The 26,577-nt window shown below is 41.2% G+C and overlaps 2 protein-coding genes across 2 annotated transcripts; both read right to left on the reverse strand.

Moving 5' to 3' along the window:
- Window positions 1–385: 385 nt before the first annotated feature.
- LOC311500273 (transmembrane protein 150A) lies at window positions 386–21,329 on the reverse strand. The gene is made up of 8 exons (XM_084561558.1): window positions 21,092–21,329; window positions 20,515–20,746; window positions 16,360–16,407; window positions 16,028–16,114; window positions 15,136–15,203; window positions 9,604–9,731; window positions 4,232–4,409; window positions 386–3,256 (listed from the first exon to the last, which is right to left on the reverse strand). Exons 2-8 carry the CDS (start codon window positions 20,577–20,579, stop codon window positions 2,982–2,984), a joined length of 849 nt encoding a protein of 282 aa, XP_084417684.1. The 5' UTR covers window positions 20,580–20,746; window positions 21,092–21,329; the 3' UTR covers window positions 386–2,981.
- A 1,297-nt stretch (window positions 21,330–22,626) lies between these two features.
- On the reverse strand, window positions 22,627–26,183 carry ftr14l (finTRIM family, member 14-like). The gene is made up of 7 exons (XM_084561064.1): window positions 25,183–26,183; window positions 24,991–25,086; window positions 24,618–24,851; window positions 24,354–24,513; window positions 24,076–24,222; window positions 23,388–23,524; window positions 22,627–23,291 (listed from the first exon to the last, which is right to left on the reverse strand). Exons 1-7 carry the CDS (start codon window positions 25,579–25,581, stop codon window positions 22,908–22,910), a joined length of 1,557 nt encoding a protein of 518 aa, XP_084417190.1. The 5' UTR covers window positions 25,582–26,183; the 3' UTR covers window positions 22,627–22,907.
- Between the last annotated feature and the right edge of the window lie 394 nt (window positions 26,184–26,577).

The raw sequence follows: 26,577 nt of genomic DNA on the forward strand, positions 1-26,577 counted from the left end.
ATCTTTTAGACTCTTAAAACATGGATTTAGAGTTAAAAAAGGGAGTGTTTATTAAAAAATATATATATAGGGCATTTAGAAAATTTAATTCAGAGTCAGGTTTAGTGATAGAGTATTCAATTTTATCTTCCTGAAACACTTTGTGTTGGTGCTGAGAGAGTACTACCAGTTAAAACATAATGCCTGTAGAGGTTCAGGACTTCTGTGGTCAGTGGTAACCACCCTCTGCTATTCATCTACAGCCGATGATGTTTTTGTAATAGAGGTTTTGCTCTATTTGTTATCTATCGGTGTCTTCTACTGTCAGCTTTGTTGGCAGAGAAACTGGATGATGTAAATAATTAAACAATAAAAAAAATAAGCTTTTTTTTTTTTTACAGTTTTTATTTATTGAACATTAATGCATACGTGTATACAATCATTTGACTTTTCATCAAAATAGAATTTACAACCTAAACCTCTTTGGTTTTTCTTTATCAAAACAACATATAAGGCACAGCGAGCTTTCTGCCATTCAACTGAGATATCAGGCTTACAGGTTAGTTTGTCAGAATGCTCTCACCAATGATCTACTGATTGCATAAACAAGCTCAATCCTCTTGCAGATATTTAACCACATGTGCGTGAGCAGCATAAGCATTCTCACAAGCTAACACTGCAGGAACTGCTTGTTTCTTTTTAAGTTTTTAAGTGACGAACGAAAAATACTCTCTTATATCACAGCTAACCATCAGCCTGACAAATGTGAAAAATCAGCTGCACCTACGCTACACAAAAACCAATATACACAACAAATCCTCAATATAAACTCCACTGGAACAAAGACAACAGAAGGCAGAAGCAAACGGTCTGCGTTGAATCAAATAATGCAGCTGGTGTAACAATTTCCTGAGTGCAAATATCAGACAGATCCATGAACGAGAAAGAGAAGGGAAGGATGTCTGAAAGGCAATTTAAAAAATGTTAGTCTGACTGAAAGGTTTCTCAAAATGTAACATTTTTTTATAGTGTTCAACTGGAAACTGATCATTTTTTACTGAAATTACAAAGTTTGTTGGATGACGAGCAACAGGCGTTACGTTTGTAAGAAGAGTGCATATTGTAAATAGTGTATAGGTAGAACTGAAATCAGAAGCTCTTGCTTTACTTAAAAAATTGAAAAATAAATGCAGATTTGACCTTAAGCTGAACATTATTGGTCAAGTTCAAGTAAAAAAAACATGCTCATCTGTGAGTTGAATGCCACATGTGATGCAATAAGCTGTCTGACCAGTAGAGAGAAGCAAGTGATCAGTGGTGCGGCTGGCGTTGTTCTCAGCTCGTTCCACAATCTTCTCCAAGTCAGTCTTGTTGAACGTATACATTCAAGTCTGATACATTTCAGTCCATTTGGAGCAGATTGTAAAACTGTGTTTTGAAGAATTTACAGTTAAAAACACTTTTACCCGGAATACTGGCACCAAGAAAACCCTCAGCCTAACATGTGTCCAGCTCAGTGATTGACCCCATGTCTCATCTTATTGCTTTCATTTACACATAATCACAGCTAAAAGAGGAAAACGAGAGGATAAGGCCTTTTTGTGTTTTAGCACCGATGTCACAGGCAAACTAACATTTGGCACATACTGTACAGTAACACAGAGACGAGACAGAGCTTTGTCAGTCAGTCGTGTCTTACATTACAAATCCCTCCTTTTCCCTTTATCCCACTACAACAGCTAGACATGCTGGAAAAAAACACCCATTATGTAGAGATCTGAGCTTTGGAGAAAAGGCAACAAGAGCTCATTCTCCTCTTCACTGATGGTGACTAATAAGATGCAGACCTCCGTCCAAAGAACCTGAAAACACGTGTGATGCCTCGTCACTAAACTCAATAAACCAGAGCTCTGGCTTGCATTAGCTGGTTGGGCCTCTGGATACCCTCACATCTCATTTGTATTCTTTAGATTTACTACATCGCTCTTATTTTCAAGAATCACTTATAAAGTTTGAATTTATGAGGCACTAGCTTTAGTGTATGTTCTGTTTGCAGTTCAAATAAAGATATGACATATCACTCAAAGCACCCACACACAAAAGACAGAGCTGTGTGTCTGTGAGATACTCTAAAAATATTGTTAGGCTTACGTGCGTGGCACATTTTAAAGCTGTATTAAGCAGTCTTTGACCACAAAACAAACAGGCAGAGGCTGTTAAAACTAACACCAGGCTACAGCAGCACACAGTATCCTCCTAATGCCCACCTGAAAGTATTTACTTTGTTTTCAGCCTCGGTCAGTCAACTCTGGGTCTTCAGCTTTACCTTTATCTTTGGCCCGGGAAGTGATACAGAGTCAAGAACGCAGACTGAACAAGTAAAACGGATAAAAGCAGCTGAAATGTGTAAGAGCGGGGTGTCTTGGGAGCTTATAATAACAGAAATAATGCTTAATGGAGGTTTAAATGATTGTAAAATGCAGATTTCTGACCGTTCTGTCCTAAGGACTGACTACTACATTTATGTAGGATCATCCATTCTCTGGTGGGAAACGAGCCACTGGTCTTTCCTGACCACTCTAATACTGTCAGCAAGGCTGTCCAGCAGCCTTCACTTCTGTACGTAGACTGAAAGCATCATGGCAGTCACTTAAGAGGAAATGTTCCAAGGCCACACACGGAGGCAGGTCACAGGACCTCAGACGCTACATTTTCTTGATTTGATTAACAAAATACTCGCTGGTCGCTGACAACAGGACTGAGGGAATTTGGGTTGTCCAACGTGCAAAATGCAAACAAGTTCTTTGGAGCACAACACAAACTGAGCTCTCCTCTGTGGCAGCAGATATAAAGTACGCCCGCCCTGAAGTGAGGGGTCGCTGCGCTGGCCTGGATCATTTCAAAGCTTCAGACGAGTGTGGCTGGAAATGACCTCATTCAACAGCCAGAGTTTGAAAGGAATAAACAAGGCAACATGTGTGGCATCGAGACATGCTAGCAGGCTACAGTATGGACATGTTTTCATGTGGATGTGGTTGTGAGTGTGGACCGGGGCCTCCCAGTGCTCCCAGAGTTCCCAGAGCGTCCATCTTGTGCTCTCTGCCAGCCGGTCCCAGGGACCCTCCTCTAGCCAGCACCACCATGGTATCTCCTGACATGCTGGAAAACTCAAAGGCAAATGTCCCGTAAAACAGCATGATGATGACGCAGAACACCCATTCAAAGATGGCCGAGGCGTGTTGCAGTACGAAGCTCTCCTGACAGAAAAACACACCACCTGGAAACAGGGTTAAGGAAAAGAACGGCAGAACAGTGCGACACTTAAAGCTGGCTATATATGACTAACAGAAGAAGAGTACAAAATTCAGGAACTGTGTCTATGGTGATGAAAGGACTCAAGGTAATCACTGCACCCTGACACGGAAATAACTAAACATCCATTAAACTGCATACTTTTAGTTTTACCCTTTGTCTTTTGTCTGGATCAAGCTAAAGCTAAAACAACATATAACACTTAAATCAGTGAGTTTTTTTGGAGTTATTAGCAAGTGGACTTTGTTATCTTCATACAGACTGAGTCGGGCTAGTCGTGTTCAAATGTTTCCAGTCTTAATGCTAAGCTAACTAGCAGCAGACTGTGGCTTAACTGTATAGACACGGGTGGAACTGAACCAGGAGTCTGTTGTTTTTAGCCTGACTTTGTTTCACCATGTCACATCCAGAAGAGCCCTTTGGGGGCCTCTACCAGTGAAACCTGTGTCATATGATAAGACAGGATGTGATGATGTTGTGAGGTGTCCAGGATGTGGCAGCAGTTTTTATCAACTAGATGAGGTATCTAGATGAGATAAAATGGTAAAGCTAAAAATATCAGTCTAAGATTAAAGGTTTCTCAAGTGTTCAGCTGGATTTAGTTGTGTCAGTATCATGCAGCCTGAATGTGACGTAAGAAAATAAACATATCTAGCAAAACTATCCCTTTAAACCATTTCCATAAAAGGCTTCACGGCACAGAGTGACGCAAAACAGATCTAATGTTTGACAGCATGCCCTCCATCTATCTTTGAATCATGCACAGCTGTAATAAAAAAAAAAAGTCCAATGAAAACAAAAGTAACGATCTGACATCGAACACTGGAGAAAAACAGCTCCTCTGTGTCTCTGTCCTTATTCTTAGCTGGCATTACAACACACTATGTAAAGCATTTGACACCCTCGAAGTCTGCCATCTGTTAGTGGCTGGAGAGGATACTGAGCACCAAGGCTACCAAGGCCAGCAGGGTCATGCAGAGCCGGAGGTGGGCCAAGTTGTACTCCCCCTGGGTCTTGGCCAGTCGGTAGGTCAGCGCCGACTGCAGGCACACAAACAGCATACTGGTAGGGAAGGCGATGCCCGCTCCGACATAGTGGAGGACTTTGGCATTATCCACCTGTCATAGAGGAGAGGGGGAAACAGGGGCAACATTGAAATGTGTAAAGGAAACAAAGGAAAACACCACGTGGGAACGATCAGAAGGGGGCACCATCAGCCAGGTACTGGGTCAGATCATTTAATGTTGTGTAACGCTCTGTTTGAAGCCTCTTTTTTAGGCAAGAAGGAAAAGAAGAAGAAGAAGAAGAAGCGAGAAAAGAGGAGACGACAGCAGGCTACACAACAGAGGGCCTCCTTTCCCCTGCTGGTCACAAGAAGAAACAATACACAAAAGAGCTGCTCGGGAGCATGTGACTGGAGCTCCCACTGAACGGTTCACACTGACACATACACACACACACACACACACGCACACACACACACACACACACACACAGAGCTCAGATGTACTGATCTGAACAGATAAGACATTCAATGGTGCGTTAACCGAAGCTAGAAACACATTTAATGACCAGGCTAATTTAGACAGATGAAAAAGAGTTGCGTTTCCCGGCTAATGTTAAACCGTTAAAGCCTGTTTAGAGCAACAATGTCCCTCTGCTCCACATAATTCTCAGGGATCATTAGAGCAATAGCCCAGAAGTTATTTAGTTTTGGCTTCTAAGCCAAGTACATACTGAACATTCTTGAGCAGTGGGCTAATCCTCAAAGTGTCAAAGTAACATTTCCAGACTACATGTACATACAGCTCAGATGAATCATGTGACATCTGCTGAGCTGGACGTAAAGAATCAAAGCGTACACAATTTTCCTGGTATCAGTTATAAAAATAAAAAATAAAAAAAGGCTGTTTTGTTTAGAGTGAGAACCTTACACCGTAAACATGATGTTACAACATCCTGTTTCTTTTTTACTGCATCACCTCTGTTTATAGTTACTACATCACATTGGCAAAGCAGAGGGTCTGAGTGCTGCCAATCTGTTACTCACTTAGAGATCGTAATAATGAAACTCACATATGCACAAACAAGAGACCACATGCTCTCCCTGGCTTATTTTTCATTTGGTTCTAACTTGAGCAGCTTCTCCTTTAGAGCCGCAACAGGTAACCGATTACTATTTTGATTATCAGGGGATATTATTTCATCTGGACTAAAGGGGTAGTTTTCAAGTTTTTATTACTCTTATCGACACAGCGTGGGAAATGGTGCTTGCTTTATGCAAATATTTGTCATTATCGTAGCAAAGATCAATGACAAATACTGGCCAGAATATTCTCCAAAATAACCATGTAGGGGCTGGATGACCCCTACATGGTTGGTCTGCCTTTGGCGAGGGGGAGGAGGGCTCTCTGTATCAGCTGTGTGCTGGACCAAGTGAGTGGTATTTGAGACTCAACGTACTCGGATGGTAATTCAGTTCAAGTTGACAGTAAATGCAAATTACTTTGGTCTGGTCAAGAGAACCACCTGACAGTATCCCTTTCCGCTCAAGGAGGTTTGACACGACGTTAAAGCTGTACGGATTCCCGATTTTCCACAACACGGTTTGGACAGAGGATCATAATTACAGAACGAGCGTGCATGTGTTAATCGCACATTTAAAAGATCTGCAGCATTTAAAGGAATGTTTGTTTTAACTTATCATGTTAGCTTTGGCAGCCTTAATTTTGATAAATAAAAAGTTTCAGCTTATCAATTTTAATGCTCAGAACTCCACGGCGGACGTACTTCAAGGACGAGTGAAAGACATGTTTTTACAACTATATCAGCTTAATCAATAGCTGCATTAAGTGTCTGTTGCAGATTTAATCCATACATTGCACAATGTTCTGTATGGCTTCCCTGACTTCACACACCGAGCTCATACTTCTGAGAATAATCTTCAAGTAATTGTGTGCACAGTGACGTTAATCTGGATATGAGTGCCTCATTGAAACACCATCTAAAATAAGTAGTTTTACTGTGTGCTGCATTTTAAAAACAATGCTTTTGAATGATTGTGTATTGCAGTGACGCAGGGTGTGCAGGTCGATGAGGAGCGTGGGGATGTACACGTTGGAACAAGTCGGACTGATCAGATTTTTGTCAGCTTCGGTTTTCATTTACTGTTAGCAGTACTGAAGGAGGTAAAACGAAACTCTGTTGACTTTCAGCTGTTACAACACACCTGTACGAAACACCTGCCAAAGGTGTCGTCACCACCAGTTACAAAAAGTCTTTCAGCAAGCTCTGAAAACCTGATTAAACAAAGCTTAAGCAAACAAGATGAAGAGTTTTAATTAGAGAGGTTTTTAGCCGCTTTGTTGCTTTTAGACAGAGCTAGGCTAAGCTCTGCTTGATCTTCTCATCTGTCACTCAGCAAGAAGGTAGTCCTCCATAGTCTTTCCGTCCTCTTCCTGAAGGTTTTTGACCAATCAGTGAAATACTCATGGGCCTCAGTGTAGCAGCAACGTGTGTCTCCATCATCTATTTATGTGCTTCTCTGCCCAAACTGTCAGAGCGCCTGACAGGAAAAGCCCCATAGACCACACCACCACAGCTGTGCTGCCAAAGCCTTATGTAACACACTATAAACTATGAACTGAAGCCGTTGATCCTGATGAGTGTGTATCGGTTCAGGCGTGGTCTGTCAGACTCCTGTTCTGTCAACTTGTTTGTGGAGTTTGCCTGTGGATATTGAATACACGTGTTTTTGAAACTAAGGATTTCCATTATTTCATGTCGCCCCCACAGCGCCCTTTACAATGTGTGTGCCTTCTCTGCTTTGCATCCCACTGGAATTTCCCCGACTTTAAGAGACGGCAGTCTGCAGGGATCGGGCTCATGATTGGTTATAGATGGGGCCTCAGCTACACACACCCTGTCTGCCCAGCTCCTCTCCGTGCATAGCCAGACTTGATGACTCACTTCCCCCTGGCTCTTCCCGTAAATTTCCTCCCAGTTCTGCAGAGCTAAATCTTAGGAGGAGTAGCGGGTACAGACAACCTTTTTGCACTTTCATACATAAACTGCCACATCTGGTCCCCACACACCCTCTCTTGTCTTTGCCACAGTGACCTTCAGGCATACATAGTTTAGTAATGCTGAAAGCATTTAGCTAAGAAACCTTCTCATCTCTACCACACCTGACAAACAGAATCACTCACATGAAGGAGACCTGGCCATTCGGTAAGTGCCTCTCCTGATTAGCCACAACATTATGACTACCTGGTCATAATCACTGGTCAAGTGGATTTCACTGATCATTTGGTCATGGCCACAAACAGTGGGTGAAATTTGAGCGATTTTGGAAAGGCGACAACTTGTGATGGCTCGGCGACTGGGTCAGAGCTTCTCCAAAACTACAGCTCTTTCTGTAGGAAGTCTGAAGAGGTCAGTATCTATCAAAAGTGGACCGAGGAAGGAAAAGCACTCAACAGGCGACAAGGTCATTGGTGGCCAAGTCTCAATGATTCTGGGAAGAAGGAAAGCCGGTGGAGATAAGGTGACGCTTTTGGCAATGTTCTGCTGGGAAACCTTGGGTCCTGCAATTCATGTGGATGTTACACTGACATGAACTACCTACCTACCTATCTATCTATACATTGTTGCAGACCATGTACACCTTTTCCCCTTTTCTTTTACATGAGACTGCCATGCTTATCTTGAGAACACATGGCACCAGGATGCAAGGCACACCCTCTTGGAGCTGCCATGGTGTAGGGTTTATTCTACAACAATGTTCAGATGGTGATACATATCAAGGTAACATCTACATAAATGCCAGGACGCAGGTTTGAGAGAAGAACTTGAGAACATAATGAGAACATCAATGATATTCACATCACAGACTGGTGGTTTTAAATTCTATTATTATGAAATATCTGCAATCACTTGCCCTCGATGTACAAAACATCTTTAACAACGGTTTGTGAAGGTTCCCAGTCGTCCAGGTTTTTCTGGACATCTTTATCAAATGTATCACAAGCAAACAGCCAGAGAATAAAACATTGTGCCAAGATGTTTAGGCAGAATAAAATACAATCAAATACTTAAAGCTTCATGACAGGTTTCAGGTGAAGAAACCCTAACAGACAGACATTATTTTTCTTTATATCAAAGCATGTTTTCATTCATTCATCTTCTGTACCCGCTTGTTCCCGTTAAGGGTCGCGGGGGCATGTTTTCATACTAAATAGAAACCTTTACCACGGCATTTTTCTTGGAAACAAAAACTGAAGGAGTAAGTTCATAAGTTCCTATTATTTCCCACCAAAAGTCAGCTATTTCGAAATCTTTCTAAACTCAAAGGTCAACACCACTTTGGCTACTAGATTTCACAGAGGTGTTCAGCCTTTCATCACCCCAAGCTTTTCTAGAAACATCACAAGGACCTCTCAGAACTGTATCCATTTCAACAAAGAAGAAACACAGTCGTCACTTCAGAGGAAATTACAATGACTTACATTTATTTCCCGGAGAACTACACTAACCACTACCTGCCAAAACAAACCCCTACGTTAAGCTACATCCTAAAATGTAAAAATAAAAATATGCAAGCGTGTTCCAAAATAAGAAGTGGGTCCCCACAACGTGACTGTGTTGAAAGATTTATATCTCAATAACAATATGTGTGTTATGCAAGTTGAACACACACACACAGCGTAGGCGTCCATCCAGGGATCCAAATATTTAAACTTCAAGTACAAATATCTGCAGATAAGTATTTCAAGCTGGGTTCTGTATTTGAACATGAAACTAATAGAAAGAGCGGCACTGTGTCTGTGAATGTAGAATATATTTACTCTGAACTACGAGGTGAGTGATAAGAAAAGTGACATTAGAGCAGAAAGCAGAAGCAAAAAAAAAAAAAACGGGAAGTCATTTAAACAGACCTGAATATCATTGAGACATTCCAGTAAAATTAGGGTCCGTTCAGCGTCACAGCTAACGGTTACTTTCACGAACAATACATCTGTGTGTGACTGTCTTTATTAAAGGTTTGGTTCATTAAACATCGAATTACACTGATTATATCCTTCAAATCCAATAAATATTCAACTTAATATGTTTTAAGACCTTAAAAAGGAGCAATACAGGAGCTTTTTTGTGACATTTTGCACGAAAAAGAAATATAACTTTTTAATAGTTCAGCTTTATATTTCATAATGATGTTTTACAATCACGGTCAGGGTCTCTCACTCTCTCATATGCAATAAACTGTTTGTCACCGAGTTTGTTTTACTGTGCGAGTAAACTAAAACACCGTACCTGGAAGTTGCCCACCATGATGAGTCCGGCGGCACAGATCCAGCCTGTGGAAAGACTCGCAGTGTTGAGAACACAGTTTTGATGCTTCTCAATGACGTGGGCATAGCGGAGCAGCACAATCGCCATAACTATGGAAAAAAAGAGAGAGAGAGAGAAAGTCAGCTATTCACGTAAACTGCGTTTTAAAATCAGTGTACCAGTGGAAGAGTAGAGCGCCCTAAGAAAGAAGGAGAGGTTTAATTTTGCTTATTTTGGAGGAGAACCATGCACTGTGCCTGGCTTCGCTCACACACCTCACTTAGCCAAGAAACACAAGAACGTCTTGGAAGGTGATTGAGAATAACAGGAACTCACAAATTTTCTAACAAGTGCCCATATGAGAGGCAGGAACTGGCGGGAAAGTGAGAACGATACACGATGGTGGGGGTTGGTCCAAGTCTTGCATAAGATTAAAAGGTGAAGGGAAACGGAGTACAGTATACGGGACAGATGAGGGCTGATGTGCTAATGGGCTCTGACTGGGTGCATTGTCAATGCCCTGAGGAGCTGACCCCCGCCTGGTTTCTCTTTGTTAGCTCCCCTCGGCTGCTGCTTGATGAAGGTTGACTGGGTTTGGTGAAAGCCAGGCACAGGGGGTAAGTGGAAAAGAGGAGGCTGAGAGAATAAGAGGGGACAAGGAGCCCCTCGTGGCTCGACCTGCACCTCAGATATTGTCTCGGAGTCGAAACAGTTGTGTTAATCTCTGCATAAGAGGCTCAGTGCTGCCAAAAGAGAATAAAAACACAGAGAGGAAAACTCTAACACTGAAAAGCATTGTTCCTTCCAGTCAAGGACATGTTGCGGTCTGTGTCTCAATGACTTGTCAAATTTCATAACTTGGTGACAACGTTAGTGTGACACAATATCTGTCATTTATTCTAGGAACGTTCTTGTTTTCATAGAAACATTTTGTGCTGTAGTAAGCAGTAAACCACTTATCTGCCAGGTGTTTACTGTTATTAGTCGAGAAGCTGAAGCTATATTAAGAGTACATTAGAATTACAAATATCCATTTCAAATTTTCAAAATGCTCAGAACTCCACGACGGACGTGCGTCAAGGACGAGTGAGAGGCATGTTTTTTTTACAACTACATCAGCTTAATCAATAGCTGCATTAAGTGTTTGTTGCAGATTTAATCCATACATTGCACAATGTTCAACGAAATTTGAACATGTTGGGACAAATCACCACAACACAAGGTTCAACAAGTTAAAGTTCACTGTTACAGCAACCCACGCGCATACAACATTAAACTGGAAGTGTGTTCCACATAATGCATAGCTGGCAATATTTGACAAAAATAACTTCCAGTTAAAAACCAAGTGGCCACTGCTAAGCCAATGCTTACACTGATCAGCCACAACATTAAAGCCACTGACAGTAGAAGTAAATAACATTGACCGTTTGCTGGGAAACTTTTAGACCTGGCATTCATGTGGATGTTACTTAGACATGTACCACCCACCTAGACCAGACCAGGCACCCCCACCACATAGCAATGACACTACTTGATGGCATGAGCCGTCTCCAGCAGGACGCAGCCTGATACAGACATACACAAAAAACGGTTTATGAACAACTAAAAAAACATGAAGAACAGCACAAGGTGTTGACCTGGCCTCCAAATTCACTAGATCCCAAACTGTACTTGTGTGGGATGCAGAGGCCCCTCCCCTCAACCCATAGGACCCAAGGCCCCCACTAACAACATCCTGTTGCCAGACACCACAGGACACCCTCAGAAGGCCTATGTCCGTTATCTGATGAGTCACAACTGTTTTGGAGGCACAAGGGAGACCTACACAATATTAGGAAGGTGGTCATAATGTTATGCCTGATCAGTGTACATGTTGAAGCTGCAGTTCCTCAGATAACTACTTGAGGATGGATACAAAAGCGGCTCAATCCTTATGGACGTCTATGGTAAAACATTTTTTTACATTTTTATATGATTAGCCCATTTAAATTGTATCAAAGTTATGCATAACGTAAGGTGTGGTCGCTTTCAGGGACAGGTGGGTGCTCTCACAGGTTGCTGGCTGTCTGCTTAGGCGTTGCCCACTCGCCTCATCTCCACTCACGCCCCACCTCTTCGCCCATTTTGGGATTAGCTCAGTTCAGAACCACTGTTCCGGAACGTTAATCCTATCCTAATCTTTATGTAAAGAAAACAGATTTCATGGCTCTTCTTTCGTCAGCATCAGCCCAGAGTTAATATTCTTTGGTACTAGTTTATACATTTGAGACACACAATGTTTTTTTTAAATGCTGAATATGATTTTTGGAAATACTAGAATCAACTGTAATCTGAATCCACTTTGAGAAAGACACATAGACAGGAAATGTAAACAAATGTATTACAGATGTATGTCTAGGTGTGTCTAGTTGAAGATAATGTACTAATAACAATTATGTAATGTTAAAAAAAAAAGAAGTTGTAATTCCTCTAGCGTTACCGTGTGGGTGTGTATTTGTGTTTGTGTGAGCTTCCTGCACTTTCCTCAGCACAGAAATTATCTTGGCAAAGTCATTTCAGTTACAGTCATGGAAAAACTAACAGCAGTGTCTCCAGGCTCGGAAACAATCGTGTTGTTGTTTTCTTACAGCTCCTTTTTAAAACGGAGGACAAACTGTACTGCTGAAGGGACAAGACCGTGAACTGTAGTTTATTTCATTAGATTACAGCATCCCAGTCTCCCGGCTGCAGACTGGCTGGCTGTGGCTGTTTTTAATGTTTCGACAAAATGACTATTTCATCATAACAAATGAGCATGTTTAAACCTGCTGGCATTTAGCAGTTAGCATAAAAGGATGAAAGCTAAGTCTGAAGGTTGCAGACAAGAGAGAACATTTTCCCGTTTTCTCTCTACAAGCACATCCATGTTTCTTCCGCATTTCTCGTTCATTTTGAGGCCTTTTTTTGGTTCATGGTTGATGAGTAAGCAGTGTGGCCGACCTTCACCTGGCCTCAGAAGGTTAGGACAAGTTGCTGTCTGACAGCTCAACAATAGGAATACTTTTAGATAAACATGCCATGCCACAGTCTCTAACACGGCCCCAGCTGTAGTCACCTTCTACACCGCTGCCCTTCCCAGTTTTTACTCCTTTTTTCCTCTGAAGTCAGGAAGCCCAAGGGAGGAAGTACAGTGCTGACACACACTGTTGCATACACACCACAGCTACTCTTCTCTGTCAAGTCACGTTGCAACAACGTGGACAAACTGTAATGCATGTATGACCCTGTTGTCTCAAGCACAGACATGCTCTTGAATTCACACAACCCGGATATGGATCAACACTAAAACTACAAGTGTGTACTCCCGCAAGAAAAGTCACACCAGTCACACCACACCTCACAGTAAAACAAATCCCGCCGTCCTCACAAGGGGATATGTTTCAACCCAAACAACCGGCTGCAATTTCTCCCACAGGAGGCATGCGGAGAAAGACTATGTGCATTGTCTTTAAAACGGTGTGTGTGTGTGTGTGTGTGTGTGTGTACACTGGCAGAAAAATGGGAACTGGGATAAAAGAGAGAGACGAAATCTGAGGCAATATACAGTTCACCGAGTCCATGTTATCCCAGTCAGTAGTGACACCCTGAGCCAACTGTAGCTGGCACAATCTTCCAAGTAAGACACAAATCAATAGGCTAACAAGCTAAGCACAGATTATTTACAATAGTCTGTTGTACAGCTACATTCCACATCAACTTAACCTACTTTTGTAGAGCCATAATAACTTGCATTACAACCAGTATTAACACATATGGGTTCAGACTGAGTGGATGGTGAAGGATAAAACACCTAAGTCAGTGAGATTAAATGCTGCAGCCTCCGAAGGTGGTTTGGATGTTACTAGACTTAGATTTAAATATTATGCAGTTATCACTTTGCTATAATTACAATGACACACAACAGTGTCACTGTAGCACAATTTGTCCAACCAAGAGCAGTGGAAAGTAGATCACAATTTATCTAATAGGAAGAATTTCTGTAGGTTACATGTAGGACTTCATCTATTAATTACATATTATTGGTAAATATGATGATGACTTTTGTGGAAATTTTAAAGCTGCAAAAATTTCCATTGACATTTTTACTTGACTAAACTGATCATCGAAATTGTTGTTAATTACTTCAGTATCACAGAGAGACAAACAAACCATTCACACTCACCTGCACACACATAATTTAAAAACGCCAATTAACCTAACATGCAAGGAAGCTGGAGCATCTGGAGAAACCCCAATGGTGGCACAAGCGGAACATACACACCACTGCAGCACCGCGCCACACAACCCTAAACCAGATGTTGCTATTCCGTTATGTTTCATACTGATTGTGTGAGGAGTTGTTGTCTTTGTAGATAAGCATGATGCTCTACAGAGATACAACAGAATTACATGAACAGTCATCACGGTTGAGCAATAGATCCAGTGGTAGAGACGGTTCAGGATGCAATAGCTCGGTTGCTACATTATTTGGTTGCCTCATAACTGAATTGATTTTTTTGAACTGCATTTTTTTTTTCTGAGCATAATCAGTTCCCAACAGAGTGACCCCAGGCAAACCTTCCGCCGCGGGCCGGTCTCCAGGCTGGCATTGTTCTGCATTTTAATTAAAAGTACAAATCAAAGTCCAGTGCTTAGACTTTCTCTCTTTCCCTTACATCTACACAGTGTCGACACACTGACCTACTGCGGTTCAGAGGTCATGGTTGGTTAACAGAACTGGTCAAACACACTGAACTTTCACTACCGCCTGAGCAGACTTCACACCGAGATGCAACAGTCTGGTTTCTACCCTCAAGAACAGCGCACCATATGTAGTCTCTCCCCAGATAAAACAATGCTGAAAGCCTTTTCTACTCTCGTCACAGGCAAAAGCAAGAGACGATATTTGGTAAAGCTTAAATAGCTGGTGGGTGCATGGGTAAAAACAATGCAAAGAAAAACACCCCTTTTTTCCCCTTTTTCTACATGTGCACACACATACACACATATAACAAGCCACAGTCTAACCCACAGCTGGGAAACATTAACTTCATCAGGGTATTCAGAACCACCAGTGAATGCAGGGCAACAGCACGTGTAGACTCACAAAGGACATGCAGACCAGAAAATGGGAGCTCGTTCTCTTCTTTTATATATCACGCATGTTTTCCTTTCCATTCGTCCATAATTCTGTGTGTGAGAATACTCTGAAGCAAAGTTTGTTTCCCTCCAAAATTACCACATGCAGGGTTTTCACTGAGTCTTAGTTGATGCGGTTGTACTGTACTGGTATTACTGACTGTAGGGACAGAAATACGCAGTTATATTACCCTCTTTAACCCTCCTCATAAAAGGCCATAAAGTAAAACAGTTGATTTTAGTAGGGTTGGATAAGTATGATCTAAGCAGGTGTTCATGTAGTCAATGTGAGTGTAATGTCCACTGAGGTGACGGATGAGTGTGTCCTCATCTGTGTGTGTGCACACGATGCCTTACCCATGAATGAGCCTGTGCTGCAGATAAGGCTGAAGAAGCAGCTCTCGGGAGGAAGAGTCCCACATTTACTGCAAGAATAGGTACACAGAAATAAACCAGTGAAATCAAGAATACACACAACAGTACCAATAATTCCCTTCCTCTTGTCTACACTCGGAAATATGGATGCATTTCTGCTCGTGGAACCATGCCTCCTCACATCCTGTCCTCACTGCATAGTGCCTCTCTTCTAGGAATGGGAAATGTTTGTAGGAGGGGAAGCCAGGAGACAGTCAACACTGGCTGTCTATGCCCAAGCTCCTGCTGCCTATAAAGCCTTCTCAGCTGACTACAATCACGCACACATTCTTCAGCACAAAGATGAAACTGTAAAATTCTTCTTAATGACTTAAAAATGTGCATTTCCTCCCACTTCAACTGATTAAACTGCTCTACCAGGGCTGCATTATTTATGATTACCTTTTGCAAAAGAGGGTTAGAGTTATGTGTTGCTGCCTATTAACAGTATTTATGTGCGACAACGGGCCATTAATGTTGAAAGCTCAGTGGGCCACAAAGCTAAACAAAGGAGCAGGAGTGTCTTGACTTCCTCCCAAACGTAAACCGACTCCTCTGTGTGTGTGTGTTTACATGGTTGAGTTGTGTTTTGGATCTGAACTGCCACCGTGGCAGGCAGGATATTTCAGCCACAAGTTATTTTCAGAATGTGCACTGCACACGCGGACGCACACACAGGAGAGCTGCCTCCTTCAAGCTCACTCGCTTTTTATCAACAATGTGCCGACAGGGGTCACGTAAAACAATGGGACACTGTTCCTGTTTTTAAATCGGCAGACACAGAGAGGCAGAGGAGAGATAGGATTGGGTGGTTCAGGGCAGGAATCTCGCTGACCTGATGAGAGGTACATTGTCTAGCGTGCAGCACAAGGATGGCCCGCTCTGCAGATACAGCTCTTCTTCACATGACTGGTTGTAGAGCCTGGGACACCAAAGACACGAACATGGCAGTGCAAATGGTAAATGTTAAAAAAAAAATACACTAATGGAGCAAAATCACATTTATTCACAGTAGTATTTTTGTTCAACTGTCATTTTGTTGTAGCTCAACGAGGCTTTATCTTGTTTGTTTTTTTGGATCTTGTTAAGGACTGATTACATGAGTGCGTAGGGATCAGCAGAGGTATGATGACGAAGCACAAGTACAGGATATATTAAGCAACATACCAGTTATCCACAGGGCAGACGTGCTGGTTATAGAGGGCCATGGCGTACCTAAAAAGGAAACAGTACGATTAGCCAAAATGACAGGCAACAATTTTGGTATGCAGTATCTTGATATTACTGCGACACCAGATCTGTCACATAAGAGGGGCACATCAAGACAGCAAGGAAGCAGAATATTAGTGAACAGAAGAAAGCAAAACAAGTGTAAGCAGGTAATTATCTGTCATGTCTTACATAATGCCTATTATCTATATTTGTAGTGTAGCTGATTTTGTTCAGTGATGGCCACCGAGAATTAAGTTTCAATTTTACAAACAAAATATCATATTTTGCAACTAGGAGTCAACGTTATCACTGACCTTCACAACTAGTCTACCCACTGGTCCAAATCTGTTAACCCTGTGGCACCAACTGATTTGACATTTGACCGTTTCTTATTACTATATCAGGAACTCAGAGGGTCAAAGAGAGAAAATACTGGTGTGTGTGTGTTGGTCTAACTCATACGACTACTACTGAACTCTATTTGCAGAGTTTATTTAGTCAGGTCACTGACCAGCCACATTGCCAGAGAGGTCAACGACCACAGGATCAAAACATAGAGAGTATATCCCACAAACTCAAGACCCAAAATGCTTGATAGGGCTTTCAGCATACATAAGTAACCGAATTAAACATTTAACACTGAACAAAAATAAAAGCTCTGGGCGTGTCATTTGTTTTCATCTCTTCAATAAGGCTACAATGATCACTGGTCGACAAACAATTAACCCTAACCCATTTCAATAAACCAAACAGTTTTCACCAAACAGGCAATTTTCTTTAACTCAGTAAAAAAGCTGCACTGAAGAGACAAATTTGCTTCTTCCACTGAGTGGGTTGTTTGGGCTGATGAAGCATCAGTCAACGTCTCACTTTGAGGTATTTCTGTCTTGGGGCGTAAATGCGAGGCCCCTGGTTATTCCTCACCATCAAAATGAGCAGCTCCACCGCGTCTGCTCTGTTCACACATGTCGGAGTCTTATGGAGCAGCACGCAGTATGTACAAAAATGAGCCAAATATGCAGACACTAGTACATTTGATTGCTGGCTGCACTGCTCAATATGAAGAGCAGAGGAAAAAACATTGGGACAATCTGGTTTGTGAGGTGTTCACATAAGTCACGCCATGTTGTTCAAGTCAACTGTAATAATCATATACAATTTTGCATGATTATTTCAGTCACGTTTCTAGGTCATTGCAAGAGGGTGAAAGGGACGTGCAGGATTCAATTGTCACATTATAACCATGTTATTCACACAGTGACAAAAACAGTACACCTGCGACAAACACGAGAAGAGATCCAGAGTCAGACCCCAAGACTATTTGTCCTCATTTCTGAAAGCAGTTACAGTTCAGTCAAAGGTTAAGCACCAACTACGAATGTTTCCGGGGTCGATATGATTGATATAATGTAAATCTGGGACTGACAAGGGGCTGTCAACACGTGGTTCAATGACTGAAGGTGAGCATAATGCTCTTTGAATCACCACACACTGAATGTCATATAAGCCAGATGGCACCTAAGCTGTTGTAAAGAGTCCTGCTCCCTAGCATACTGCAGTGAGTGAACCCACTGAGTGTGAGCAGAATAAGGCTCTCAGGTAGAACTCCAGCTTTCAACACTTTAACACCAGTAAAATGACACCAACAAGGCAAAGACTAAATAATTTCGCGCAAAATATAGAGGAATACCACGGGACCTAATTTTGAAATATATAGGTAAAGAAATAATAGCAAACTGAAGTTGAATTTTCCATAACTTCTTAGGCACATTCTGAAGATTTGGTCAGCTTCCAGTGCTAAAATAGCATCAGCGAAGCTCTGGGACATTTCAAAATAAAGTGGACTGTTTTAGCTGCATGTGAAACTAAACCAGTGTTGATTATGTGTTCAGAGGAGGCTAAGTAATAATAGGTTTGTTTATATAATTAGCCTCCTATAGCTCAGCAGTAGCTGTAAACTTTAATAGCATGCCTATGAGCAAAGTAACAGACCATGTTGTTTCGTTTTGTTTTGTTCTTTAATTTAGGAATGAACAAGGACTGCCTAGGAAAGACTTCCATGGAAAAATCTTACAGTAAAAATTCCCAGCAGTGCAAAAATAGCTCCACCACAGGCGAGATGCAATAACTATGAATGAATTTGGGCATAATGGGCTCGACTCCAGTTGCTGGGTGGTTACTGAGGCACATAAACTATTTTTGTTTTTACACTCAAAGCAAAATATGTACTTAAAAAACAATTTCATATCGAAACGACAAAAAGAACTGGGTATGATAGAGACAGTTCACTGAACTCATAAAAGGCCAGCAAAAGAATCTAAGCCAAGACTCGTGGGTGGGCACAAGCCCAGCTCCACCAACCTTCGTACACTGTAAATGGAGACCAGATGCTTAGTGAAAATTCTGCTTACGCTCTCTACTACCCCTTCCAATATTTACCTTACTCCCACCTAGTCACCCACACTGAAAAGGAGGAGTTATGCAACATGGCACATCCTTTGACATTCCTCTGGTCTGGAAAAAGACCCTTGACTGCTCTTAGAAACAAGGCACCCTTGTCAAGGTAACGGGAAGGAAATGTGTTTAAAGGGACTTCCAGTCAACAAAGTTTGGCATCGTAACTCGAGATCGACTTTCCACCTCAGAAACAAATGCCAGCACTGGAAAGAAAAGCGCCACGCTAGGACCAATTTTCAACTCCATGTTCTCAAAATCAGCATGTGTCTATAGTACATTTAAACCTGTGCACCTGGATAAACATGCCTGATTGGGCTGTGGCAGCAGCCATGTTCAGAGACACTAATTGGCATACAGGGTCTCAGCTTTGGCATCTGATTAGACTGGTTAGTCCCCACAGAATTCATCAGTGATGTAGCACGTAGCCTATATACAAGCCACGGCAATTTGAAATGGGGACATCTGTCTCTCTCTTCCCTTGGGGTTTGCATTCCTCCTCCCAAAGTAATAACAGAACAGAGAAGAGAGCTGTCAGTCCAAGTATAACCAGGAGGTACTCATTCTTTTCTCACCAATACATCTGCTCTGCTCAGATCCTGTCCTGCCGATAATTACGCTGCGCTGCAAACTGCCATGTCTCACTTATGAGAGCAGGGTGATCATTTCAGATCCTTTCTGGAGAGTGTTAATCCACATGCAATTGCCATGGCTCCCAGGAATTCAGGATAAATATGCAGTGTTACTCTCTTGAAGGCCGGAGAACCTGACGTATCCAAGTGTTTTGCTTTCAATGTAAACGGCAGATTTGCAATTTGTTAGAATACAGATTAAATATCACTCCATGGATTGTATTCTATGAGACAGATCATTTACAAAAAACGTCGTTTTGATTATGAATACATTTTGTCATTCTGGAAACATGCTGATACAGATGCAAATATCCATATAATACACTCTCAATGCACTACAGAGTGCATTTGAAAATAAGATTATGCGGCTATGCAAGCAGAACATGCACTAACTTGCCAGTTCATTAGGTGTACGTAACAGTCCTGCACCAAATGTGCCTTCATGACTTTTACAATGTTCAGTTTATGCTGAAGAAGCGTAACGAAAAACAGTAATTCAACTGTATTAAACTGTATTAACATAAAAATGCTCCTGTTATTTAGCTTAACCCGCAGACTAAAATGGGATTGTCAAAATAATAGAAACATGTGTTGGTACAGCACAACACAAATGAATAGTACTACGGCTCTCGCTGTTATTTTAACCTAATGAATACCAAAATCTTCATGAAGCTGATATTTAGTGCATGAATGTTATATTATAATGCATCTGTTGCAACAACACGTGTACATAATGAACTGGCAAGTGAATATATCTGATATTGTTTCAGTTCTGCTTTGTGTATCAGCAATTCTATGAGGGGGAAAAGATTGCAATATGTTTAAAATTTGTTTAAAATAAGCAATGTGAATGAACATCGCGAAATAAAATAAAACTGAGCATCACTGTTGATGCTGCCCACAATTTTACAATTTCAGTCTGAGTTTACTTTAAGACATGCCTGTTTTTACACCATACAGCGCTACTATATGTATCCTATAGTTTGTTTGTTTTTTGCTTTAAAAGAAGAGGAGAATCACTTACACAACCCATATCCCAGTGATGGTCAGGACTGGGAGGCTAACAGGCAGTATCATCCAGAGAGACATCTTTCAGCACCTTGAACAGCCCCTTTCTTCTTTTTCCTCTTCGGCCAGCCGAGCGATATCTGCTCAAGTAACATTTAACTGAGTGTGGGTGACATTTGCATTGCCACCGACTGATTCATTTTCCTGAAGACGGCGGACGGGTGGACAGGACAGATGTGTCCTTGTAGCTGGTGAATGAGAGGAGAGGAAGTAAGTAAGAATCAAAATCATATGTAGTTATAGCAAACTGTAGTCCGGGGTGTGATTCTCAAAGCAACTTGACGCACAGGCGACTCTGCAGATAAAATCATGTACAATTATCACTTCATGGTGTTTTGTTAAGTTTTAATGTTGTTGTTTTTTCTAGAGGCTGGAGCCGTATTGCTGCACAGGACTGATAATGATTCATTTTATTTTAGCGAAGATTAATTAATTATTGCCTGCTAGTTTGCTAGTCAGTCAGGTTTTCTTCTCACCTTTACGTTTCAAGCTAGCAACACCGACGAGCATCAAAAGCAAATCTGTCTACTCACCTTCTGCCTCTCTCTGTTAGCTAGCAAGTTTTTCCCAGTTTTTTTTTTTTTTGTGTGGAAACTTTGAGTACGCCGACGTGTCCCACCACAACTCAGGTCAACTACAATCTACGTAGCCTTACTTAAATAATAACTCCTATTATTTTTTCCCAAAGCTTTCGAGGTCCAGGTTAGCTGTTGTTGTCGCTTTTAATTGAGCGGGGGGAGGTTTTCTCTAACAGCGGTCTGGGTCGCTGCATCTCCGCCACGAGACACTCAACAGTATCCAGCTGTTGGCCCCGCCCCCAACCCGCGAGTGGCGGAGAAAGGCAAAAGGCGGGTTCGTTTTTACTGTACTCAGACTTTTATTTTATAATTAAAAATTACTCAGTTCGCAGTTTAAAGACACAAAACACAATAACCGTTCAACGTGTTGCAGCGTTTCTTTAAAACATCTCAAACAAACCCATGTTTCACGTCTATTACCCTGGAAACCAAATTACTTAGAACGTAGGTGTTTCCTAGCAACGCGACTGATTACTGTCAACATTAAAACGGCTCTTGATATTCTGAAGCAACTTCCGGTGGACTTTTCTTCTTTCAGGAGATTTTCTTCTGCTACTGTAATGGCAAACAAAACGACTTCATTAAAGTCAACAGAAGCTATACTTGTCTGTGCGTGGCAGAGAGAGAGAGAGAGAGAGAGTGATAACAAAGAATTAAACTTGTTTCTGCTGCCCTCTGCAGCTTTAATTTATTACTATTTGTCTACATGCGTCCCTGAAGAGATGCTGGTTAGATATCTATCTATCTATCTAAATCCTCCTTCATGAAATTTATGGTATTTGTTTAAAATAAATAACTGAGAGAGCTGTTGTTTTAACTGTGTTTTCATTAAGGAGGTTGCAATTTGTAGCGCTACAGACCCCACAGACACATGTCTCAATTATTTTGACAATCCCATTTTAGTCAGTGGGCATGGCTAAATAACAGAAATGAGATTGTGTTTATTCCAATACAGTTTCACAGCACCGCAAACTACATCCTCCAAAATGAACATAAAATGCAATTACCACCTTTCTGATGCTGTTTCAACACAAACGGATAATTATAACAGTTATAAAGGGGGATTAAGTATAGGACTGTTAAATGACTTTGCATTAGTTCCCCAGTTCATTGGTTTAATAAATCGGCAAATAAGTGTAGATCTTATTTCTGGGAATGAAAAATAACTTAGAACATCTTTTATTATCATTGCAGAACACAGATTGTACAGTGCGACAAGATTTTGTTTTCAACTCTGCAAGATACTCACTATAAACAGTAAATATGTAATATAAATATGAGTATAAATATGAATATGCCCATGGAATATAATTTATTTGCCACTGTCTTATGTTTATAACTAAAATAAAATATGTTGGGTCAAAACAGTATTAAGTGACTAATAAACTAATATCAGCGTGAACAACAATAACTCAGTTTAGAGGCAACTATCTTGTAAATTCATATTTAAAAATATCAAATAAATCAGCAACAACTTGGGAGTTTTTTAAACTGCAATTTTATTTTACACATTACATCATATCAGTGTAAATATAACATGCTTTGACATAATAATGAAAAATATAGAAAATATCAAGAAAATAATTACTTACTTACAATTACTTATATTATTGCATCTTAATTTCCCCCAAAATTTTAATCAGTGTTCACAAGAATCATACAGTTTTTCAAACATTAAGTAAAAAGATAAGATGTAGGAAAATATAAACGAAACAAGAATTGATCAAATTGCTGTCTAATGAAGCAAATTACTTGCACTATGGCATCTCTACTACAGTTTTATATTCGTACCAAAGCCCCACACACTGAATGCAGGGTACAGGGGCTCTGTAAACGTAGTCTGGATTCTGTGCAGGAGACGCATGCCATCAGAGACGCTGTAAAATGCAAGTGTTCCTGCTGCATGATCCAAGTAGACGCCAATGCGAGGTGACGGCGGAGCTGGGATGTCTTTGCTTTTGTTGTTGTGCACAAAGGAGAATTTGGAGTCAGAGCAGTACAAACTCCAGGACTTGTCATTCCAGCCCAGGCTGCACTCATTGCTATTTCCTTTACGCCGGATTCCCCTGTAGGTGACGCCCACATCTATCTCTGTTCCCTTCCAGTCCACCTCCCAGTAACAGCGACTCCCAGTCACACTGTCCCTGCACAACACCTGGAAGTGGAAATTAAAAGACAAAGCTTGTTTGAGTAATACGATTCATAAACTAATGTAATATCTCTATTACTTCACATGACAGTAAGATCTTACCTGTTGCCAGTGGTCAAATCGGTCTGGGTGTTCAGGGTAGTTCTTTGGGTCGTTCTTCATTGTGGCTGTTCTGTTCCCCTCAGAAAGATAAAGGTTGGGGTGGATAGTGTTGACATCCAGAATCAACTGGGCTGCATCTGGACACAGCAGAAAAATATTAAATATGTGTGCTCTTTGTGCTATTTGAATATCTCATATCTATTACTTCTATGTAAATCAAACGTGTCAGATAATTTGCCTAGTATGAGGTAAGTTGTTTCTGCGAGGCTGTGGTGTTTTTTGATCAACTAAACATTTACTTTGCTATTATCTTACACATAAGTTATTATTAGTCATTACTCAATACTTCATGGTTAAAGTTAGTTCTCCAGAAAAATTTGATTTGTCAGTCTGCTTATTGAAACTCTGAAGTAAAATTAGCAACAACTGTGTTTGCTTCAGTAGTACATACTGTAAAAAGTTTGGTTTTCACCAAACCAGTTCTGCAAGGGCCATACCTTCACTGCAAGTTTCACTCATTTCACCACATTATCATTCCATTGTGTACCACAGAGATATTCTTTGTACATGAGACTATGACTTGCCTTTTTTAAAGCCTAGATATTACCAGATGGAATATGAGTAATGTCTGTTACCACATAGCCCTGTCAGGCCGGTGCTAAAGGGAAAAATTTATCTAATAACTCACATTTCATGAAATCCTCTCTTGTCCTCGGCTCTTCTCGTGTCCTCGGCTCGTCTCGTGTCCTCGGCTCATCTCGTGTCCTTGGCTCTTCCCTCAAAATTGATTCTCTCCTTGTCTTTGGCTCTTCTTGTGTAATGTAGACTTCCTTCACTATAAAAACCAACATAAAATGTGACAGCATGAGCAACAGACGTCTAAAAAAAATATCAGTTTCTGAAAGGAATCCCTTTGCGAGAGAGACCTCGGTGCTATTTGAGAGGAAGAAAGACAAATCTGTTCACCTGTTCCTGAGATTTTGCTCATTTCTGTCTTGCTGACTTCTTCTACTTGTAATTTCAGTGCAGCAATGGCCCTCTTGGTTGAATCAAAGGAGTAATAGGGAGCGACGCTGATGTTGTTGAGGTCTTCATATCCTGAGGGCCCTGACAGAGACTGCCAGCTCTGGTAAAAACAAGAAGTTGAATATGAGAGAAATTCCCCTGAAGACATTTGACTTTTACACCATACATGGTCTTATTGGCGTTCTCAGTGCAGCTCAGACTCACCTGTAGGAAGTGTATGTGATCATCGGTGCGTGAGAGCTTCTCCAGGTCAGTGTGTCTCTTCCTCAGCAGCGTGACCTCTTCCTCCAGCCGGTCTAAGAGTATCTCGGCCCGGGTCACAGTTGTCTTTTCATGGGAGAGAACCATCTCCTTGACTTCAATGTACTTCCTCTCTATGGAACGCAGAAGCTCAGTGAAGACACGCTCGTTCTCCTCTAGGACCATTTGAGCAGAGTGCTGATGACATAAGAAGAGAGTTTGTTAAAATGAAAGCAGTCACTATTCAAACCACAAAAATAGGTTTAATGCCTTGTTTTTAGCCTCATGCTATGCTTTAGGTTGTAGTGTGACTTGAGTAAGAGAGTTTTATACTTACTTTAACTGAGTCAACAGCTTGTCGGAGATCTTGCCACTTTTTAATTCTTTGGTCAATCCTATGCTGGGATTTGTGTAGAGTAGCACCAAGTTGTTTCTGTAGAGGAAATGTTGAAATTATTAATTAATGATAACCGTGCAGATAAGTTATTTGCTATATTCAAAGTACTGAAGGACTGTTTTAACAACTCACTTGTTTCTCAGTCCTCTCCGTTCCAGCAGGGACAATGTCGTGGTGCTTGTGTTCGTCCATCATGCACAAAACGCAGACAGATGTCTCATCAGTGCGACAAAAGGCCTCCAGCAGCTTGTCGTGCTGTGCACAGATCTTCTCCCTCATCTGGCCCGTCGCCTTGACCAGTTTGTGCTTCATCAGGGCAGGGTAGTCATAGTGAGACTGGAGGTGAGTATCACAGTAAGATGCCAGACACACCAAGCAGGACTTCTCAGCCTTCTGTTTATTCGTTGTGCAGAAGTCACACAGGACATCTCCATGTTTGGCGTGGGTCCTGGGCTGGCTCCGACTGGTGGACCGACGAGATTTCTCCAAGCTGCTATTTCTGTCTAAATCCAACGTGGCAGGGTGGGACATTCTGTTATTAGGAGATTAAAAAATATATCCAGTAGAAATAATAGTAAAATTAAAATCCACAAGTGATATTAGTCAATGTGTTAAGAACAAAAAAAACAACAAAACAAACAAAAATTGTCAGGATGAGGTATCGACAGAGAAAATTAGTTCCTGAAGTTAACAGCTTGAGCGAAACTACAAGACTGACGTTGTGCATGACAGAATGTTTGCTATGAGGTGTACTCTCACAGTAGAACCAGTATTCCTGGTTGGACGCTTAATTGTAAAGGGATGGGTGTGAGTGCCGGAAACAAAGAGGGTTGAAACAAAGGAGAGTAAAAGATTAAACTACCACAAAAAAAAAGGAGTCTATACAGGCAAACTTCATAATTAAAAGTTTTAAACTTACTACTAGCTTGATTGACCAGCTATATCGAAATTGGTAGTTTGTTTTAAGGTAACAGTATCTGCTGCCCACACGACCAGGCATTGACCAGCACCGGCAGTGGGAAAACAGCATCATCTTGTGGGACTAACTCATTACTGCACAAAATACTACTCCATCTGCAAAGTCTGTATCTATCTTTCAAATACTTTTAGAACTGCAGAGCATCTAGCTGCCAATTCACCTTAAAGCTGTAATTGCTAAACCTATAAATGTTATTATTCATGATATGATTTGAACACTGTAGGAATCTACATTAGTAATCTTATATATATATAAAAAAAAACTAGCACCACTTTACATTTAAAATTCAGAGAATCAGACATAATGAATGCAGAGTGCATGTGTGTCCTTGAATGACCTTCCCAGCCCAGCAGAAGATCTAAAGAAAGATCTGGAGGGACATGTTAAACCTCAACCTCAACCTCAACCATAATCAGACTTTGAAAATCTGTGACAATTACCGCTGGATCTGTTTTGGTGGCTTGTTGTGACTTACTGTGGAAGTTTATTTTTCCATCATTTGTGTTCATCCTGCTCGAGTGAGTCGTATAAATAAACTGTTTTGTTAA

The sequence above is a fragment of the Chelon labrosus genome (assembly GCF_963514085.1).
Source record: "Chelon labrosus genome assembly, chromosome: 15".
In the NCBI taxonomy this organism is placed as follows: Eukaryota; Metazoa; Chordata; class Actinopteri; order Mugiliformes; family Mugilidae; genus Chelon; species Chelon labrosus.

What these genes read in the sequence shown, in the direction of transcription:
- LOC311500273 (XM_084561558.1), bottom strand. Translation starts at nt 20,579, where the DNA reads ATGTCTCTCTGGATGATACTGCCTGTTAGCCTCCCAGTCCTGACCATC. An exon ending in TCATGGTGGGCAACTTCCAG is followed by an intron (nt 4,410 to 9,603) that starts GTACGGTGTTTT and finishes CCTCTATGACAG; the next exon opens with GTGGATAATGCCAAAGTCCT. An exon ending in CTTGGTAGCCTTGGTGCTCA is followed by an intron (nt 3,257 to 4,231) that starts GTATCCTCTCCA and finishes CCCTGTTTCCAG; the next exon opens with GTGGTGTGTTTTTCTGTCAG.
- ftr14l (XM_084561064.1), bottom strand. Translation starts at nt 25,581, where the DNA reads ATGTCCCACCCTGCCACGTTGGATTTAGACAGAAATAGCAGCTTGGAG. An exon ending in CGGAGAGGACTGAGAAACAA is followed by an intron (nt 25,087 to 25,182) that starts GTGAGTTGTTAA and finishes TTTCCTCTACAG; the next exon opens with AAACAACTTGGTGCTACTCT. An exon ending in AAGCTGTTGACTCAGTTAAA is followed by an intron (nt 24,852 to 24,990) that starts GTAAGTATAAAA and finishes TTATGTCATCAG; the next exon opens with CACTCTGCTCAAATGGTCCT.